The 20,452-nt window shown below is 37.5% G+C and overlaps 1 protein-coding gene across 6 annotated transcripts in view; it reads left to right on the forward strand.

Moving 5' to 3' along the window:
• The window catches only part of SCN1A (sodium voltage-gated channel alpha subunit 1), a 95,791-nt gene that overhangs the window by 18,192 nt on the left and 57,147 nt on the right, over positions 1-20,452 (forward strand). Inside the window, exons 5-12 of one of the 6 annotated variants that reach the window (XM_019922209.3) lie at positions 1,616-1,707; positions 2,745-3,014; positions 6,451-6,514; positions 7,073-7,214; positions 7,829-8,035; positions 9,573-9,857; positions 18,235-18,615; positions 19,873-20,005. In XM_019922209.3, the coding sequence (XP_019777768.1) occupies positions 1,616-1,707; positions 2,745-3,014; positions 6,451-6,514; positions 7,073-7,214; positions 7,829-8,035; positions 9,573-9,857; positions 18,235-18,615; positions 19,873-20,005 (1,574 nt within the window). Of the gene's footprint in view, positions 1-1,615; positions 1,708-2,744; positions 3,015-6,450; positions 6,515-7,072; positions 7,215-7,828; positions 8,036-9,572; positions 9,858-18,234; positions 18,616-19,858; positions 20,006-20,452 lie in introns of all 6 variants that reach the window. The other 5 variants (XM_019922210.3, XM_019922212.3, XM_019922211.3 and 2 more) reach the window with 5 other exon arrangements.

A 20,452-nucleotide genomic window follows, 5' to 3' on the forward strand; every position in this document is an offset into this window, starting at 1 on the left:
TGGATTTTAATTTAGCGCAACAGAGGTCAAAGTGGCATTACACTTTGGCATAAAGGCTTTGCAGTAACTGAAATTACAACTTTCACATGTAACAAACATCTGTCAGCAAATTTCATACATGCTGCTTTTTCAACAGGTGCACACACACACACACACACACACACACACACACACACACACACACCCCCTATGAAAGCATAAATGTATTCATAATACATCTGTGAAAATGGCTTTTTAAAATTACAGCCAAAAACAGTTCTGCTGACCCTACAGATTTCAGTTGACCTTACCCACATCACACACTCTCCCCAGCTTCTTTGGTAGAATAATAGAAAATAAACATCAAAACATTCTGACAAATCAAACTAATAGAAAAAATAAGGTAGTTAATATATTATGTATTTAACACTAAATTGTTATTTCATCAGTCAATTGATAATTAAGACATATAAACAAAACACGCTGTCTCTGCCTCTTCCTATATCTTACCTGATCCCTTTCCTTTCTTCCTCTCTTCTTTCCCGTTATAATTTTCTTCATCTTTTTCTTTATATTAACCTTCTTATCCTTATTTCCCATCCAGATACACTCAGTATTGTGCACAATTTCTGCAGTCCTGCTTATTTTTTTTCTTTGTCTAGTAATATACTTCCCCAAGGAAGAAGACACTCAGAAAAGTAACAGAAAGCTACTCAGCAGTAGGTAAAATGAGAGTGTGGAGGAAGGTGGAGCAATACAGTTCACTCTCATCCTTCAGGAGCTGACATTCTTGGCCTCTTACAGGTGTAAGGAGGTGGATGGATGGGCAGAGGAGAAATGGTGCTGATATTCTCGGGGCTACGGAAGCTGCCTATCTCATCTTAATTCCATATCTAGTCAGGATGGTTCTTCACCATTCCCTCTGGCCACAGCTCAGAAGAAGGCATATTGGGGCTACTGTTTCTTGAGAATAAAATAGCAGTAATGGCAGGAGTAACCATTGGGCCCCCATAAAATATTGTTCTTAATTTGCCTAGCTTTCACTTAAGAGTTACACTAGGAAATCCTGATCACATACAGATAGGCAATAAGTCAACCTGTCTAAATTTCTCTTGGATGATTTCATGATTTTCATGTATTTTTTTAAACTAATTCCATGAAACTATAGCCAAGAATTATTTTCTTTTTACTTAATTCTCCTAAATTATACATGATATCGACTGTATTGCTTTTTGAAATGACAACAGGATTGTGTACGTTATGAAGTTTACATCTAGCTAACAGCCTTAAATTATCTGAGTAAAGAAAACCATAGTGATAGACCCAAATTTCTAAATTGTTACTTACAATATTATCATTCAAAATCACCAAGAAGGTCTTTATAAAATACCCAAGCAAATAATATAAATCCTGCTTAAATCTTGAATAACTCTGATTTAATTCTACAGGTATGTAACAGAATTTGTAAGCCTAGGCAATTTTTCAGCTCTTTGGACTTTCAGAGTCTTGAGAGCTTTGAAAACTATTTCTGTAATTCCAGGTAAGAAGTGATCAGTGTAAAGCATAAGGATCCTTGCACCTACAGCTCTTTCTTTGTATTCTGTTATTGTGTTTGTGTGTGAACTCCCTATTACAGATATGTGACAGAGTTTGTGGACCTGGGCAATGTCTCCGCATTGAGAACATTCAGAGTTCTCCGAGCACTGAAAACAATTTCAGTCATTCCAGGTGAGGGTTAAACACTGAGGCTCACCCGTCATGTTTTTTTCAGCAGCCATCTCTTTTCTTGACATTCAGCATTACAGAAAATCAGGGGTCATAATCGTTAAAATCATCAAAATCATAATTATAAAAATCGGGTGTTACTCAGAAAATGACTTATTATTTGAACATAAAATTTTATGTTTTCACATTTTTCATCAGCCTTGGAGCTTAACAATTTCTTGCATGAGACACTGTAATATACAGTCTATGTGATTTGCACTTAGAGATGTCCTGGGTTTTTTTCTCCACATCAGTCATAACAAGGATTTGTTCCATATCAAATGTACCAATCTGTAATTTCTTGTTCATTTTAGGCATTGATGACAATGTATATACAATGTAAATCTTAATATTGCTTAAAAAGGAAGGGAATAAGATAATAAAGAGTAGCATGGGTCTGCATGGAGGATTATTATTATTATTATTATCATTTTTGTTTTGGCCATGCCATGCAGCTTGTGGGATCTTAGTTCTCCAACCAAGGATTGAACTCGGGCCACAGCAGTGAAAGCGCCAAGTCCTAACCACTGGACAGCCAGGGAACTCCCCAAGGAGTTATTATCCTAAAGTGCAATTATACTCCAAACCACTTCCAGTTTTATAGCAAAACCTTTCCTACTTATGAATAGGAATTTTAAAATATTTTTCTTCACGTAATTTGTTATAGAACTGGCCCCAATGAAAGAAAGTATGGGGCAAGTTTCATCAGCAAAACAGAGAAATACAAGACCTTAATATAGGCTTTGTGAAGACCATGAACTTCCAGCTATTTTCTCCCAACCTAATGGGATATGGATCTTCATTTCATGGTTTAGATTTTTTTACATTTCCAGAGTTTATTTCCATAAGCACTTCAGCCTTCCATGAAGTGTTGCTCTCCCACTAGCACTGCAATCATTTTCACACTTATTCATGGAGTGTATGTTTTCAAGAAAATTGTGTGAAGCTTTTGGTATTTCAGACATTCTAAGTCTTCATAGTAATAACCTTCTTTCTTTCAGGCCTGAAGACCATCGTAGGGGCCCTGATCCAGTCTGTGAAGAAGCTCTCAGATGTCATGATCCTGACTGTGTTCTGTCTGAGCGTGTTTGCACTGATTGGGCTGCAGCTCTTTATGGGCAACCTGCGGAATAAATGTGTACAATGGCCTCCCACCAATGCTTCCCTGGAGGAACATAGTGTAGAGAAGAATATAACTGTGAATTACAATGGCACACTTGTAAACGAAACTCTCGTTGAGTTTGACTGGAAATCATATGTTCAAGATTCAAGTAAGAATTACTGTTACGTAGGTTTATTTTTTCATTGTTGATCGTCTTTCCATCTAGGCATGGAAAATTTTTTAAATGATTGCATAACAGGTTGTGATCTCTTAATCACCTTCTAATGGTTTGCACATACATTTAATTATTTTATTGATAACTATAATGGCTATTTTATTGATAACCCTATGGGAGGCTGAAAAATTCAGCTTGAAAGAAATTTTCTTAGGATATTGGGTTGCTGTACATTCTTCTCATCACAGTGTACAATGCTGTATATTGTCTCATTTGAGACAATCAAATGACATAAAATATTTGAAAACCCTTTGTAAACTCCAAAGTATTATGTAAATGTAACCCATTAAACACTAATTGCAGAATGTGTTTTATGTACCAGAAAGTGCACAGGATGCTGGGAGAATAATGGTGATGGCACATGATTCCAGGGTGCTTATAGTTTACCAGGTTATTTTTATTGTTGTGTTATGGAAAGCAAGTGAGACCTAAAGGTTAACATTATTCTTACACTTGTAGAATAAGAATTAAAAGTAGTATTACATCAAAGAGAAGGAAATGAGAGTCAACGTTTAAGAGAGAGAAATTAAAAATGTCATAAAACTGTGAAGTTATGAGAATCAGTTTATCTTTATTTCAAGAGTTTAGACAAAATAGTCAAACGTTTAAATAGTCTACTCTAAAAGGATGAAAAAATAACTGGCCTGATATCCTCTTTTTAAAGTGACAAAATTAACAATCTTTTTCTATCATATAATTTTAATATCTGCCAGTAGCAATATTTCAAAAGCAGAAAGAACCTGACTCATGAAAGGGAATGTCCTTTTAAAGGAAAATATGAAATATATAAGACTTAGACTCTAGATGTGCTTAAATATAGCTGTATCTATTATTTTAAGGTGATGATTAATTCTTAGGAAAAAAATCAAAGAAGAAAGAAAGTCTTAGTGACTGGTTATGTGGAAGAAGTAGAATTAGTCATAAAGTTTACTTACTGGTGGTTTGATAATTCTTAAAGTAATGATAGCATAATAAAAAAAAAACTAATCAGTGTCTTTTTATAGTTATAGATCTGGAAAATACCTTGGTTGATACAGATGTACACTTCCATGATGTTAGTGACATGCCAACAAATAATTTGCAAATAATTGTAAATCGCTGGATTAAGAAAAATGCCTTAAGAAAAATACATGTCAGAGGAATACATGAAATGTCCCTTTTTTACTTCACATGATCCTTATAAGCCCACTGCTGTCACCAACTCCCTGAAATCTGTTTTTTTTTATGTTGTTGTTTTAATCTAAGATCAAGGAACTGATTATGAGGATGTCACTTAGGATTTATTCACTCTACGGAAAATTTATTGGACTCCATTTTTGTTACATTCAAAATAAAAGAAGTCAAGAATATCTGAGGCTACTTTCCGCCCTAAAAATCTGTTTCTTGTCATTTTCTCTAATAATATTCCATTTGTTGAACAAAGATTATTTTAAACCAAATGCAAATATAAATAAAATGGTTTATTTTTGAAAGTAATAGAAAATTAAATTTATTAAAATTAAAGATAAACATTATGACTGAAAGTTATATTTTCTTCAAATTAAACTTCTAGATCAGTGAGTTTAATGGATAAAACTTCACTTATAAATATCTGGTATCAAAACTTTGTCCAAGGCTCCCCTGGTGGTGCAGTGGTTAAGAATCCGCCTGCCAATGCAGGGGACACGGGTTCAAGCCCTGGTCCGGGAAGATCCCACATGCCACAGAGCAACTAAGCCCATGTGCCACAACTACTGAGCCTGCGCTCTAGAGCCCCCGAGCCACAAATACTGAAGCCCACACACCTAGAGCCCGTGTTCTGCAACAAGAGAATCCACTGCAATGAGAAGCCTGTGCACCTCAACAAAGTGTAGCCCCCGCTAGCCGCAACTAGAGAAAGCCTGTGCGCAGCAACCAAGACCCAACACAGCCAAAATTAAATAAACTAAAAAAAAATTTATCCAGAAACTGTCATATTCCTTTCACATTGTTTAATTTCATTTAAAAGTTAAGAAATTGTATCTTAATTTCTTATGTTCAGAGAAGTAAAGACATTGAAAATTAAAATAGTTCCATTATGTATTTTTGTATCTCTTACAGAACTATACGTAGAGTAAATTTCTCAGAAAATTTAGCATCTAGAAAATATTTTTCCTACAAAATCCAAAATTGTCCTTTTTACAAAATGACTCTTTAATTCCATGTGTTTCTCTTTTTGTCACCCCTTCACTTATTAATTCAATAAACTTTATTGAAAGGCTACTAGGTCCCAAACACTAGTAATATGGAAATAATTAATGATTAGACTTTTTTTTCAAGAAGGAACAGTATTTGTAAGCAAATAATCACAATACAAGACAGTGAATGTATAATAATGGCTATACATGTTACTGGTAGCACAGTGAGAGGATTTCTTAATTTTGCTAGTCTTTAAGGGGGAAGAAAGTAGAAGCTATCAAGGAATAATTCACAGAGGAAGTGACACTTCAACAGGACGTTGAAAGAATCTAACGAATTTGCCAGAGACAGAAAACTTTGAGATAATGAAATAGTCACCTATAATAATTATTTTAGCTTTAGTACAACATTTTAAATTATTTTTTATTTCACTTGTTTTAGCAGTTGACATGATTTATGCATCTTTTACTAAGCTGCCTATGATATATTCTATAAGTTGGTAGAATGTAAATTATAATTAATTATTAGTCATTTATAAAGTGTTAAAAAATACAGAAGACAGTTCAGAAAAGTTAAAATCCCTTTATTTTGAAATATGTAGCTGTTTTGAGAACGCAAAGAAATCCCTGTCATTCTTATCTACTTTTACAGAATGAAGTTTTTTTTTGTTTTTTTTGTGTGTGTGGTACGCGGGCCTCTCACTGTTGTGGCCTCTCCCGTTGCGGAGCACAGGCTCCGGACGCGCAGGCTCAGCGGCCATGGCTCACGGGCCTAGCCCCTCCGCGGCATGTGGGATCTTCCCGGACCGGGGAACGAACTTGTGTCCCCTGCATCGGCAGGCGGACTCTCAACCACTGCGCCACCAGGGAAGCTCCCAGAATGAAGTTTTTATTTTTCATGAGGAGGGTAAAAAAACACTGATACCTTTTAAAATACTATGTTAGTACCTGTGATTATCACTAATTTTACATTCATAAAGAAAAAATGCTTTGTACTATTAACTAAGTATCCAATCTCCTTAATATAATATCTAATATTTAGAGGGAATAACACTTGTGCCTTTGAATAAATTATATAATGTATTTAAAACTATAATATATTTAAAATTATAATAATGTACTTAAAATTATGAACTTTAAAAGAGCGGCCTGATCTTATTCTCATTTTGCAATGTCATGCAAATATTCATCGTGTGACTTTTTTTCCTAAACAGGATATCATTATTTTCTGGAGGGTTTTTCAGATGCACTACTGTGTGGAAATAGCTCAGATGCTGGGTAAGACAATCATTTGTGTGTGTGTGTGTGTGTGTGTGTGTGTGTGTGTGTGTGTGTGTGTATTTTCTCTTTTTTTATACAAACTGACAGATAACAGCCAAGTAACTTTATTCATACTAATTTGCTATAATTAAGCTTATTTATAAGGTGGGGGATTATTTAAATATTAGACAAGCTTTCACGTTTCATAAAACAAGAAGTTATACTTTAGCTCTAATGCTGTTTCCCTTAGATGAGTATATGTGAGCTATGAGACAACTCTGGATTATCCATGGTAGGAAAATGAACTAGACATATGTTAACACACTAATTACCAACAGAAAATAGTTTTGTAAAATATAACTAGAAATGCTATGCAATATTTTAATGATGACATCAAGTGGATAGTAAAATTATGTTAAGTCAAAAGTTGGGAAATGTATTAATTGCTTATTTATCATACTTTTATCCCTTGAAATAGCAAATCTTCCTGGCTAGACAATATCATAAGTATAGCACGCTACCAGAATAAAAAGACAGCAGAATTTCTTATAATACTTTCTTTTGCCACGTTTACAGTCAATGTCCAGAAGGATACATGTGTGTGAAAGCTGGTAGAAATCCCAATTATGGCTACACAAGCTTCGATACCTTCAGTTGGGCTTTTTTGTCCCTGTTTCGACTGATGACTCAGGACTTCTGGGAAAATCTTTACCAACTGGTGAGAACCTGAAGAGACACATATTGTGTTTAATTGGAAGTATATAAGAAAACCAGCTTAGTTATGAAATCCAAATCAATTACCCTATTGATTATAACACATATTAAGCATAGCAATGCCAGGAGCAGCAATTCTCTCTCATTTCCCCTTGGCTCAAAACCTATTTCCCACCCTTCCCAGACACAGATCCTCCTAAACAGAAGGCATATATTCCCCTCAACTCTGTTTACCCGCTCAAGTATCATCCTTCAGGTGGCAGGTGATGAAAATGAATAAGCAGATGTAGAAGGATAACTTTGGTCTCTTCCTTAACTTTATTCAAAGCCTCAGCTCTTTGATGGAGATCTCCATGGTACTTTATTTGACTCTGCTTTATTCCTGATAAATCCAAGAATTCCCTCCTACACATCAGAATGTTGAATGCATGAGTTAGGGGAGAAGGAAGAGGATGATGTTAAAGAAACAGACAGTCAACGAGGTAGGAGGGGCTGTGAACGTCGTCATTATTATTTATATCAGAGTCCTATAAGACACACAGTAAGTTGGAGACAGGTAAAGCCACCCGTTAGTGAAATAATATTGAAAAAAAATAATTCTGGTGTTCTTATTTTCAGACATTACGTGCTGCTGGAAAAACATACATGATATTTTTTGTGCTGGTCATTTTCTTGGGCTCATTCTATCTAATAAATTTGATCCTGGCTGTGGTAGCCATGGCCTATGAGGAACAGAATCAGGCCACTTTAGAAGAGGCAGAACAGAAAGAGGCTGAATTTCAACAGATGCTTGAACAGCTTAAAAAGCAACAGGAAGCAGCTCAGGTAAATTCACCAAATCAACTCAGGTAAATTCACCAAATCAAATATGTCCTGTCTCATGGTACAAACTTTCTTTATTGTTTTGGTTGTTACAAAAATACTGGAGAGAAAGTGAGAGACAGATAATTGTTTGTACTTAAGAGAAGCTGGTAGTATAGGGGATTAGTAAGGATTTCTACATTGTTTTCATCATCTATAAGTCATTTAGTTTAATTATTCTAAGATGTTTATGATATGGACCACAATAGAACTCTCTCATGCTATTTTAATCATCATAAAATTTTTAGAATACAAGGGAAAATGTGATTTTGGGGTCTTCTCAGGTGAGAAACTTACTGAATGAGTATACTGGCATTAGAAGAAAATCCTAAGAAATCATCTTTTCTTAGAAAAAAGTTTATTGGTTATTATATAAAAAGATGTTCATGTGGTTCTTAGAAGATTGTCTATTACTTTCTTTAACCAAAACTATGTTGCCTTTTAATGTGGTTGCTTAATTGCCTTTCTTACATAAATAAGAAAGTGATTGACTATTGTAATGTTCTCTGATACAGCAGTATCCAATAAGCATATGAAAGTCACCAATTTTTATGGAGATCGGGGAACCTAAGAATTACTTGTTCTTATAGTGAGGTGTCAGTACTCACAGTACAATAAAATGCCCTTCTTATCCCTTCCATCTTTCCTTACTCTTTCCGTTCAGCATCGAAACTCACTGTCTTTACTAAAGAAGAAAGTTGTTTGGGGAGTATTAATTTATTTGCAAGAGTCCTTGTATTGAGAGTACTCTTGGAACAATGATAATAATCAAAAAGTGCCAACCTAGGGCTAGTACAAGTTGTGATCAAAAAGCATTGTTTTCATTCCATGACCATGTGGCCAGCAAGAACCAGTGCCGAATTAAAGAAGTTGGGGATGGTCTTTGGAGAAGTGAACATCTTGTCTTGCTTAGACGAAACTTCTGACCCTCCCTTCTCCAGTCTTCTGAATAGAGTATTGTGGAGGGGTAAGGAAGGGATTTTATCACCTTCCATAAATTTTATTGATAATATTGTGAGAGCATTGGACAACCCTGTTTCAATAACTGGAAAGAGGATCTCAGCTCTTTATCTCATTCCTCCTATCTTTGGATTAGACCCCAAGTTACTGATCAGCTTTTCTTCCATGCTCTAGTTCTTTTTCAGTGGAAAAAAAAAAAAAAACAGTGCTAATTAGATACCAATTTTTAGAGTAAATCAAATCCCAAAAGTAATATGAATTTATGTTCTTGTTATTGTCTGATTGATCCTTTTGAATGTGCAGTCTGTAAAACATCATACAAATGTAACCAATGTTAGCACAAAGAAAACCAAATTAACTCTAAAAGCCTTTATTAGATGGAAAGAAAAAATTTTTCTTTTATACTTGCAGAGTTTCTTCCATGTAAGATTAGCTGGAGTCAGCTAAATTATTTTTAAAATGCTTTGCAAATACTTTAGCTATTTTTTTAAAGGTAAAGTCTTCTCTAGTTCCATGCTAAGACCATTTCTCCTCAATGTAGCAGGCAGCAGCTGTAACTGCCTCAGTGCATTCCAGAGAACCTAGTGCAGCAGGCGGGCTCTCAGACAGCTCATCTGAAGCCTCCAAGTTGAGTTCCAAGAGTGCAAAGGAAAGAAGAAATCGGAGAAAGAAAAGAAAACAGAAAGAGCAGTCTGGTGGAGAAGAGAAAGATGATGATGAATTCCATAAATCTGAATCGGAAGACAGCATCAGGAGGAAAGGGTTTCGCTTCTCCATAGAAGGGAATCGGTTGACATATGAAAAGAGGTACTCCTCCCCACACCAGGTATGGCACTGCTGAGTTAAATGATGCATGGATGGAAATTAGAATACTGAAGAGAGGGGTAGGAATTAAATACAACTTATGAATTTTTTTTAATCTTTATTGGAGTATAATTGCTTTACAATGGTGTGTTAGTTTCTGCTTTATAACAAAGTGAATCAGTTATATATATACATATGTTCCCATATCTCTTCCCTCTTGCGTCTCCCTCCCCACCGCCCTCCCTATCCCACCCCTCTAGGTGGTCACAAAGCACCGAGCTGATCTCCCTGTGCTATGCGGCTGCTTCCCACTAGCTATCTACCTTACATTTGGTAGTGTATATATGTCCATGCCTCTCTCTGGCTTTGTCACAGCTTACCCTACCCCCTCCCCGTAGCCTCAAGTCCATTCTCTAGTAGGTCTGTGTCTTTATTCCTATCTTACCCCTAAGTTCTTCATGACATTTTTTTTTCTTAAATTCCATATATATGTGTTAGCATACGGTATTTGTCTCTCTCTTTCTGACTTGCTTCATTCTGTATGACAGACTCTAGGTCTATCCACCTCATTACAAATAGCTCAATTTCCTTTCTTTTTATGGCTGAGTAATAGTCCATTGTATATATGTGCCACATCTTCTTTATTCATTCATCCAATGATGGACACTTAGGTTGATTCCATCTCCGTGCTATTGTAAATAGAGCTGCAATGAACATTTTGGTACATGACTCTTTTTGAATTATGGTTTTCTCAGGATATATGCCCAGTAGTGGGATTGCTGGGTCATATGGTAGTTCTATTTGTAGTTTTTTAAGGAACCTCCATACTGTTCTCCACAGTGGCTGTATCAACTTACATTCCCACCAACAGTGCAAGAGGGTTCCCTTTTCTCCACACCCTCTCCAGCATTTATTGTTTATAGATTTTTTGATCATGGCCATTCTGACTGGTGTGAGATGATATCTCATGGTAGTTTTGATTTGCATTTCTCTAATGATTAATGATGTTGAGCATGCTTTCATGTATTTATTGGCAATCTGTATATCTTCTTTGGAGAAATGTCTATTTAGGTCTTCTGCCCATTTTTAGATTGGGTTGTTTGTTTTTTTGTTATTGAGCTCCATGAGCTGCTTATAAATTTTGGAGATTAATCCTTTGTCAGTTGCTTCATTTGCAAATATTTTCTCCCATTCTGAGGGTTGTCTTTTGGTCTTGTTTATGGTTTCTTTTGCTGTGCAAAAGCTTTGAAGTTTCATTAGGTCCCATTTGTTTCTTTTTGTTTTTATTTCCATTTCTCTAGGAGGTGGGTCAAAAAGGATCTTGCTGTGATTTATGTCATAGAGTGTTCTGCCTCTGTGTTCCTCTAAGAGTTTGACAGTTTCTGGCCTTACATTTAGGTCTTTAATCCATTTTGAGCTTATTTTTGTGTATGGTGTTAGGCGGTGATCTAATCTCATACTTTTACATGTACCTGTCCAGTTTTCCCAGCACCACTTACTGAAGAGGCTGTCTTTTCTCCACTGTACATTCCTGCCTCCTTTATCAAAGATAAGGTGACCATATGTGCGTGGGTTTATCTCTGGGCTTTCTATCCTGTTCCATTGATCTATCTTTCTGTTTTTGTGCCAGTACCATACTGTCTTGATTACTTTTGCTTTGTAGTATAGTCTGAAGTCAGGGAGCCTGATCCTTCCAGTTCCGTTTTTCTTTCTCAAGATTGCTTTGGCTTTTCAGGGTCTTTTGTGTTTCCATACAAATTGTGAAATTTTTGGTTCTAGTTGTGTGAAAAATACCAGTGGTAGTTTGATAGGGATTGCATTGAATCTGTAGATTGCTTTAGGTAGTAGAGTCATTTTCACAATGTTGATTCTTCCAATCCAAGAACATGGTATATCTCTCCATCTGTTTGTATCATCTTTAATTTCTTTCATCAGTGTCTTATAATTTTCTGCATACAGGTCTTTTGTCTCCTTAGGTAGGTTTATTCCTAGATATTTTATTCTTTTTGTTGCAATGGTAAATGGGAGTGTTATCTTGATTTCACTTTCAGATTTTTCATCATTAGTGTATAGGAATGCCAGAGATTTCTGGGCATTAGTTTTGTATCCTGCTACTTTACCAAATTCATTGATTAGCTCTAGTAGTTTTCTGGTAGCATGTTTAGGATTCTCTATGTATAGTATCATGTCATCTGCAAATAGTGACAGCTTTACTTCTTCTTTTCTGATTTGGATTCCTTTTATTTCCTTTTCTTCTCTGATTGCTGTGGCTAAAACTTCCAAAACTATGTTGAATAAGAGTGGTGAGAGTGGGCAACCTTGTCTTGTTCCTGATCTTAGTGGAAATGCTTTCAGTTTTTCACCATTGAGGATGATGTTGGCTGTGGGTTTGTCATATATGGCCTTTATTATGTTCAGGAAAGTTCCCTCTATGCCTACTTTCTGCACGGTTTTTATCATAAATGGTGTTGAATTTTGTCAAAAGCTTTCTCTGCATCTATTGAGATGATCATATGGTTTTTCTCCTTCAGTTTGTTAATATGGTTTATCACATTGTTTGATTTGCGTATATTGAAGAATCCTTGCATTCCTGGAATAAACCCCACTTGATCATGGTGTATGATCCTTATAATGTGCTGTTGGATTCTGTTTGCTAGTATTTTGTTGAGGATTTTTGCATCTGTGTTCATCAGTGATACTGGCCTGTAGTTTTCTTTCTTTGTGACATCCTTGTCTGGTTTTGGTATCAAGGTGATGGTGGCCTCGTAGAATGAGTTTGGGAGTGTTCCTCCCTCTGCTATATTTTGGAAGTGTTTGAGAAGGATAGGTGTTAGCTCTTCTCTAAATGTTTGATAGAATTTGCCTGTGAAGCCATCTGGTCCTGGGCTTTTGTTTGTTGGAACATTTTTAATCACAGTTTCAATTTCAGTGCTTGTGATTGGTCTGTTCATACTTTCTGTTTCTTCCTGATTCAGTCTTGGCAGTTTGTGCATTTCTAAGAATTTGTCCATTTCTTCCAGATTGTCCATTTTATTGGCATAGAGTTGCTTGTAGTAATCTCTCATGATCCTTTGTATTTCTGCAGTGTCAGTTGTTACTTCTCCTTTTTCATTTCTAATTCTATTGTTTTGAGTCTTCTCCCTTTTTTCCTTGATGAGTCTGGCTAATGGTTTATCAATTTTGTTTATCTTCTCAAAGAACCAGCTTTTAGTTTTATTGATCTTTGCTATCGTTTCCTTCATTTCTTTTCCATTTATTTCTGATCTGATTTTTATGATTTCTTTCCTTCTGCTAATTTTGGGGGTTTTTTGTTCTTCTTTCTCTAATTGCTTTAGTTGCAAGGTTAGGTTGTTTATTCGAGATGTTTCCTGTTTCTTAAGGTAGGATTGTATTGCTATAAACTTCCCTCTTAGAACTGCTTTTGCTGCATCCCATAGATTTTGGGTCGTCGTGTCTCCATTGTCATTTGTTTCTAGGTATTTTTTAATTTCCTCTTTGATTTCTTCACTGATCACTTCATTATTAAGTAATGTTTTGTTTAGCCTCCCATGTGTTTGTATTTTTTTTACAGATCTTTTCTGTAATTGATATCTAGTCTCATAGCGTTGTGGTCGGAAAAGATAGTTGAAACAATTTCAATTTTCTTAAATTTACCAAGGCTTGACTTGTGACCCAAGATATGATCTATCCTGGAGAATGTTCCATAAGCACTTGAGAAAAATGTGTATTCTGTTGTTTTTGGATGGAATGTCCTATAAATATCAATTAAGTCCATCTTGTTTAATGTATCATTTAAAGCTTGTGTTTCCTTATTTATTTTCATTTTGGATGATCTGTCCATTGGTGAAAGTGGGGTGTTAAAGTCCCCTACTATTATTGTGTTACTGTAGATTTCCCCTATTATGGCTGTTAGTATTTGCCTTATGTATTGAGGTGCTCCTATGTTGGGTGCATAAATATTTACGATTGTTATATCTTCTTCTTGGATCAATCCCTTGATCATTATGTAGTGTCCTTCTTTGTCTCTTCTAATAGTCTTATTTTAAAGTCTATTTTGTCTGATATGAGAATTGCTACTCCAGCTTTCTTTTGGTTTCCATTTGCATGAAATATCTTTTTCCATCCCCTTACTTTCAGTCTGTATGTGTCTCTAGGTCTGAAGTGGGTCTCTTGTAGACAGCAAATATATGGGTCTTGTTTTTGTATCCATTCAGCCAATCTGTGTCTCTTGGTGGGAGCATTTAGTCCATTTACATTTAAGGTAATTATCGATATGTATGTCCCTATTCCCATTTTCTTAATTGTTTTGGGCTCATTATTGTAGGTCTTTTCCTTCTCTTGTGTTTCTTGCCTAGAGAAGTTCCTTTAGAAGTTGTTGTAAAGCTGGTTTGGTGGTGCTGAACTCTCTCAGCTTTTGCTTGTCTGTAAAGGTTTTAATTTCTCCATCAAATCTGAATGAGATCCTTGCTGGGTAGAGTAATCTTGGTTGCAGATTTTTCTACTTCATCACTTTAAATATGTCCTGCCAGTCCCTTTTGGCTTGCAGAGTTTCTGCTGAAAGATCAGCTGTTCACCTTATGGGGATTCCCTTGTGTGTTATTTGTTGTTTTTCCCTTGCTGCTTTTAATATGTTTTCTTTGTATTTAATTTTTGACACTTTGATTAATATGTGTCTTGGCATATTTCTCCTTGGATTTATCCTGTATGGGACTCTCTGTGCTTCCTGGACTTGATTAACTATTTCCTTTACCATATTAGGGAAGTTTTCAACTATAATCTCTTCAAATATTTTCTCAGTCCCTTTCTTTTTCTCTTTGTCTTCTGGAACCCCTATAATTCGAATGTTTGTGCGTTTAACGTTGTCCCAGAGGTCTCTGAGACTGTCCTCAATTCTTTTCATTCTTTTTTCTTTATTCTGCTCTGCAGTAGTTATTTCCACTATTTTACCTTCCAGGTCACTTATCCGTTCTTCTGCCTCAGTTATTCTGCTATTGATCCCATCTAGAGTACTTTTAATTTCATTTATTGTGTTGTTCATCATTGTTTGTTTCATCTTTAGTTCTTCTAGGTCCTTGTTAAATGTTTCTTGCATTTTGTCCATTCTATTTCCAAGATTTTGGATCATCTTTGCTATCATTATTCTGAATTCTTTTTCAGGTAGGCTGCCTATTTACTTTTCATTTGTTAGGTCTGGTGGGTTTTTATCTTGCTCCTTCATCTGCTGTGTGTTTTTCTGTCTTCTCATTTTGCTTATCTTACTGTCTTAGGGGTCTCCTTTTTGCAGGCTGCAGGTTCGTAGTTCCCGTTGTTTTGGGTGTCTGTCCCCAGTGGCTAAGGTTGGTTCAGTGGGTTGTGTAGGCTTCCTGGTGGAGGGGAGTAGTACCTGTGTTCTGGTGGATGAGGCTGGATCTTGTCTTTCTGATGGGCAGGTCCATGTCTGGTGGTGTGTTTTGGGGTGTCTGTGGCCTTATTATGATTTTAGGCAGCCTCTCTGCTAATGGGTGGGGTTGTGTTCCTGTCTTGCTAGTTGTTTGGCATAGGATGTCCAGCACTGTAGCTTGCTGGTCGTTGAGTGAAGCTGGGTGCTGGTGTTGAGATGGAAATCTCTGGGAGATTTTCACCGTTTGATATTATGTGGAGCTGGGAGGTCTCTTGTGGACCAGTGTCCTGAAGTTGGCTCTCCCACCTCAGAGGCACAGCACTGACTCCTGGCTGCAGCACCAAGAGCCTTTCATCCACACAGCTAAGAATAAAAGGGCGAAGAAGTAGAAAGAAAGAATTAGTAGAAGTAGAAAGAAAGAAAGAAAGAAAAGAAAGAAAGAAAGTAGGGAGGGAAGGAGGGAGGGAGGGAGGAAGGAGGGAAGGAAGGAAAGAAAGAAAGAAAGAAAGAAAGAAGATAAAGTAAAATAAAATAAAGTAAGATAAAATATAATAAAGTTATTAAAATAAAAAAATAATTATTAAAAAAAAGAAAAAAATTAAAAACGAAAAATAAAAGGAAGGATAGAGCCCTAGGACAAATGGTGGAAGCAAAACTATTCAGACAAAATCTCACACAGAAGCATACACATACACACTCACAAAAAGAGGAAAAGGGGAAACAATCATAAATCTTGCTCTCAAAGTCCACCTCCTTAATTTGGGATGATTGGTTGTCTATTCATGTATTCCACAGATGCAGGGTACATCAAGTTGATTGTGGAGCTTTAATCAGCTGCTTCTGAGTCTGCTGGGAGAGATTTCCTTTTCTCTTTGTTCTCACAGCTCCCAGGGGCTCAGCTTTGGATTTGGCCCTGCCACTGCGTGTAGGTCGCCGGAGGGCGTCTGTTCTTCGCTCAGACAGGACGGGGTTAAAGGTGCCGCTGATTCGGGGGCTCTGGCTCACTCAGGCCGGGGGAAGGGAGGGGCACGGAGTGCGGCGCGAGCCTGCGGCGGCAGAGGCCAGCATGACATTGCGCGGGCGTGACGTTGCACCAGCCTGAGGCGCGCTGTGCGTTCTCCCCAGGAAGTTGTCCCTGGATCCCGGGACCCTGGCAGTGGCGGACTGCACAGGCTCTCGGGAGGGGAGGTGTGAATAGTGACCTGTGCTCGCACACAGGCTTCTTGGTGGCAGCAGCAGCAGCCTTAGCGTCTCATGCCCGTCTTTGGGGTCCGCGCTTTTAGCCGCGGCTCGCGCCCGTCTCTGGCGCTCCTTTAAGCAGCGCTCTTAATCCCCTCTCCTCTAGCACCAGGAAACAAAGAGGGAAGAAAAAGTCTCTTGCCTCTTCGGCAGGTCCAGACTTTTCCCCGGACTCCCTCCCGGCTAGCCGTGGCGCACTAACCCCCTGCAGGCTGTGTTCACGCAGCCAACCCCAGCCCTCTTCCGGCGCTCCGACCGAAGCCTGAGCCTCAGCTCCCAGCCCCGCCTGCCCCGGCGGGTGAGCAGACAAGCCTCTCGGGCTAGTGAGTGCCGGTTGGCCCTGATCCTCTGTGCGAGAATCTCCCCGCTTTGCCCTCTGCACCCCTGTTGCTGTACTCTCCTCCGCGGCTCCGAAGCTTCCCCCCTCCGCCACCCGCAGTCTCCGCCCACGAAGGGGCTTCTAGTGTGTGGAAACCTTTCCTCCTTCACAGCTCCCTCCCACTGGTGCAGGTCCCGTCCCTATCCTTTTGTCTCTGTTTATTCTTTTCTGTTTTGCTCTACCCAGGTACGTGGGGGTTTCTTGCCTTTTGGGAGGTCTGCGGCCTTCTGCCAGCGTTCAGTAGGTGTTCTGTAGGAGTTGTTCCACGTGTAGATGTATTTCTGGTGTATCTGTGGGGAGGAAGGTGATCTCCACGTCTTACTCTTCCGCCATCTTCCCGGAAGCCCAGCCAAAGCAATCTATATATTATTCTTTTCTGATAATTCTTTCAGTGTATCCCTTCTGGCTTTGTGCAAAGCGATTCTTTGTTTTGTACCTCGCCGCTGCTGAGCTCTACAGATCCCGCTCCTTCCACACAGTTCGCCAATTCTGTGGGCCTTACTCAACTTATGAATTTTTATCAACTGAATTGACTGCTGTGTTTATTATATTTAAACCTATCCTTTCTGTACATAGTTATGAGAAAATTTTAGTTTGCACAGGTAAATCTACAGTGGGGTGTAGTTGAGATAACACTGCATTGAAAGTCAGGGGACCCAGATTCTCACCTGAACCTGTCTGCTGGTACTTGTTGTAACTACTGACATTTCATCTTTCTGGTCTGCAGCCTTTTTAATGAGAAAAAAAATTGTAGATAACTGATCAGTAATCTACAACTCTTTGGTTATTTTATATTGTTTTTTCATCCCTGACTACTTTATAAACTATCATGCATGCTTCTGAAAATATTAGTCATGGTATACTTTATCAAAAAGCACATCACTCTGAATTTCAGAAGTCTTCAAGTTCCAACAACACTGTGCCTTTTAGCTGAAACAAGAACAATAATTAATTTAAAGTGATTTTAGAAAGGTGGACTAAAACAATTTGTGAAAAGTGTTAGAATTTCTTGAAGGGAAAGAGCAACGGAAACAAATGTGCCCCTGTTAAGGTCATGCTACTGATATTTATTGAGTGTTTACCATGTCCATAGTAAGGTACTAAAGATGCTTCCTTTTGAATATGAAATACGGTGGTTCAGGGTTTTGTTTTTCAATATCTTTAAGTTGCGATCTATCTCCCCAGTCATTAATGTCAAGGGCTAGAAATCGTCTCTTAGAAAAATAATTTAATTTAATCCGAATGCACATAAAACGAGAATGTTAATCAAAAAAGAATGAGTCACATTCTGTTTTGAATGCTGAAGTCCCCTTCAACTTAATCTTGCAAAATAAAAGCACATTCCAAATGGCCATATTAATATTATTTTATTATTATTTGTTTTTGATTTCAAACTTTTAGTCTTTGTTGAGCATCCGTGGCTCCTTATTTTCTCCAAGGCGAAATAGCAGAACAAGCCTTTTCAGCTTCAGAGGGCGAGCAAAGGATGTGGGATCAGAGAATGACTTTGCTGATGATGAACACAGCACCTTCGAGGATAATGAAAGCCGCAGAGACTCCTTATTTGTGCCCCAACGACATGGAGAGCGACGCAACAGTAACCTGAGTCAGACCAGTAGGTCGTCCCGGATGCTGGCTGTGTTTCCAGCTAATGGGAAGATGCACAGCACTGTGGATTGCAATGGTGTGGTTTCCTTGGTTGGTGGACCTTCAGTTCCTACATCGCCTGTTGGACAGCTTCTACCAGAGGTGATAATAGATAAGCCAGCTACTGATGACAATGTAAGGAAGTTTTAAATAGTTCAGGCATGGCTGGCTCATTATTGCTGCACCAGCCAGTGTTTCTACAGAATGGAACCCCTTGAGAATGATACCTGGTTGGTCAAGCTGTGAATGCACCTGCATCTTTTAATATCTTTAAGAGAGTATCCAACTAAAACTTAAGGCTTCAGCACCTTCTTGCATAACACCTGAATGCATTTACTTATTAAACGTGCTAAGGATTAATTAAACACAATAGTAAATGACTGCTTCCAGTTGGAGGATTTGCTATATACCCATGCTGAACTTAGACAGCAGGACATCCTCTAAAGCTCTGGTGTAAGAGTAAATGAACGATTCTTATGTTTAACTGTAAAGGGTGTATAATAAATCTTTCCAACGGATTCTTCAATATAGCTCTGCTTTAGTTTAGAAGATTTTCAAGAACACTGTGCCTGAATAGATAGCTTCAATATTATCTTAAAATTTCTAGTACTCATATTTGTCTTACTAAAAAGAAAATGCTGATATAGGTCTTCTCAAAACTAATCTGAATGAAGAGACACAAATAAAAATATTAATACAGGCAGATAAAAGAATTGTCTGTGTACAAAGTTATGTTATGTGTTTGTGAATGTGTACCCAGATGAGGAATTTCTAAACATATGCTGCCTCTTATTAGACTTGGAAATATATCAGCATGGTGAGGCATGACTAAGTCAGAATTAGATGACTTATTGCTTTGGTACCCTGGATGAAACTGTTGTCCATGCAGCATGTGTTGTTATTTTTTTAACATACAGTTTGTGTTGTCAATGATCATCTATGTCTTGTGTCCAGAAAATGAGATGGCAGCTACGAGTGTTGTAATTATTTGTACTTCTTTAAAAATAAAGGGCTACCTTCTCAACATAAAATGCCTTGATCATTTAGATGTCGTTTCAAATCACTACCTTTTACTATTAGTTCAGAAATAAGGAAATTGTTAAATATGTCTCTCACAAATTTATCAATCATATCCAAATTACATTATGTCTCATAAAATTATGAAATCAGAGGGTAAAAAAAAACAACCCTCAATTTTTGCTGTATGAGGAAATGGTTAACAGTTTGGACATTCCAGGCTAATGATACAATAAGTCAGCAATGTCTGCCATCACCAATTAACTATGAACGTGCATGTCGCATGTGTTTCATGAATTTCACAGCGTCACATTGGTTGTTCACTTATCATATTGCTCAAGTTAATCATTTAATACATTAGCATTTTCTTTACAGGGAACAACCACTGAAACTGACATGAGAAAGAGAAGGTCAAGTTCTTTTCATGTTTCCATGGACTTTCTAGAAGATCCTTCTCAAAGGCAAAGAGCAATGAGCATAGCCAGCATTTTAACAAATACAGTAGAAGGTTTGTAACAAATTCCGTTTCCGTTTCAGTTGTTTTCACTGAGCTTATATTGTCTCATTCGAAACGAATGTCTCTGTGAGTTGGAAGCAGTGTATTCTAAAGAGAACATAACAGGTCTTATTTAAGAGTTATTTGTTATACTTACTCCTGTATTCTAGAAGCTTTAAAAAAAGTTACTTAAATTCCGTGATATTGAAACTAAAGAATGTATCCTGTGTGTGGCAACTCCTTGAAAATGCAGAATAAAGCATTTCTGTTAGGGGTTTCTAATCCCATTAGTCATGGTGTTCCTCTCTTCTGTTCCACTTAGCGTAGGACTTCCTAAATACTCTCAAGATTGGAGGGGAGGAGTGGGTCATTCTCACAAAATAAAAACAAATTAAAAAGATGATTCTTGGCTCTACCCTATCTCTCTGTCCTATGTCTTATAGCCTGAGGATGACACCA

The sequence above is a fragment of the Tursiops truncatus genome, chromosome 7 (genome assembly GCF_011762595.2).
Source record: "Tursiops truncatus isolate mTurTru1 chromosome 7, mTurTru1.mat.Y, whole genome shotgun sequence".
NCBI lineage: Eukaryota > Metazoa > Chordata > Mammalia > Artiodactyla > Delphinidae > Tursiops > Tursiops truncatus.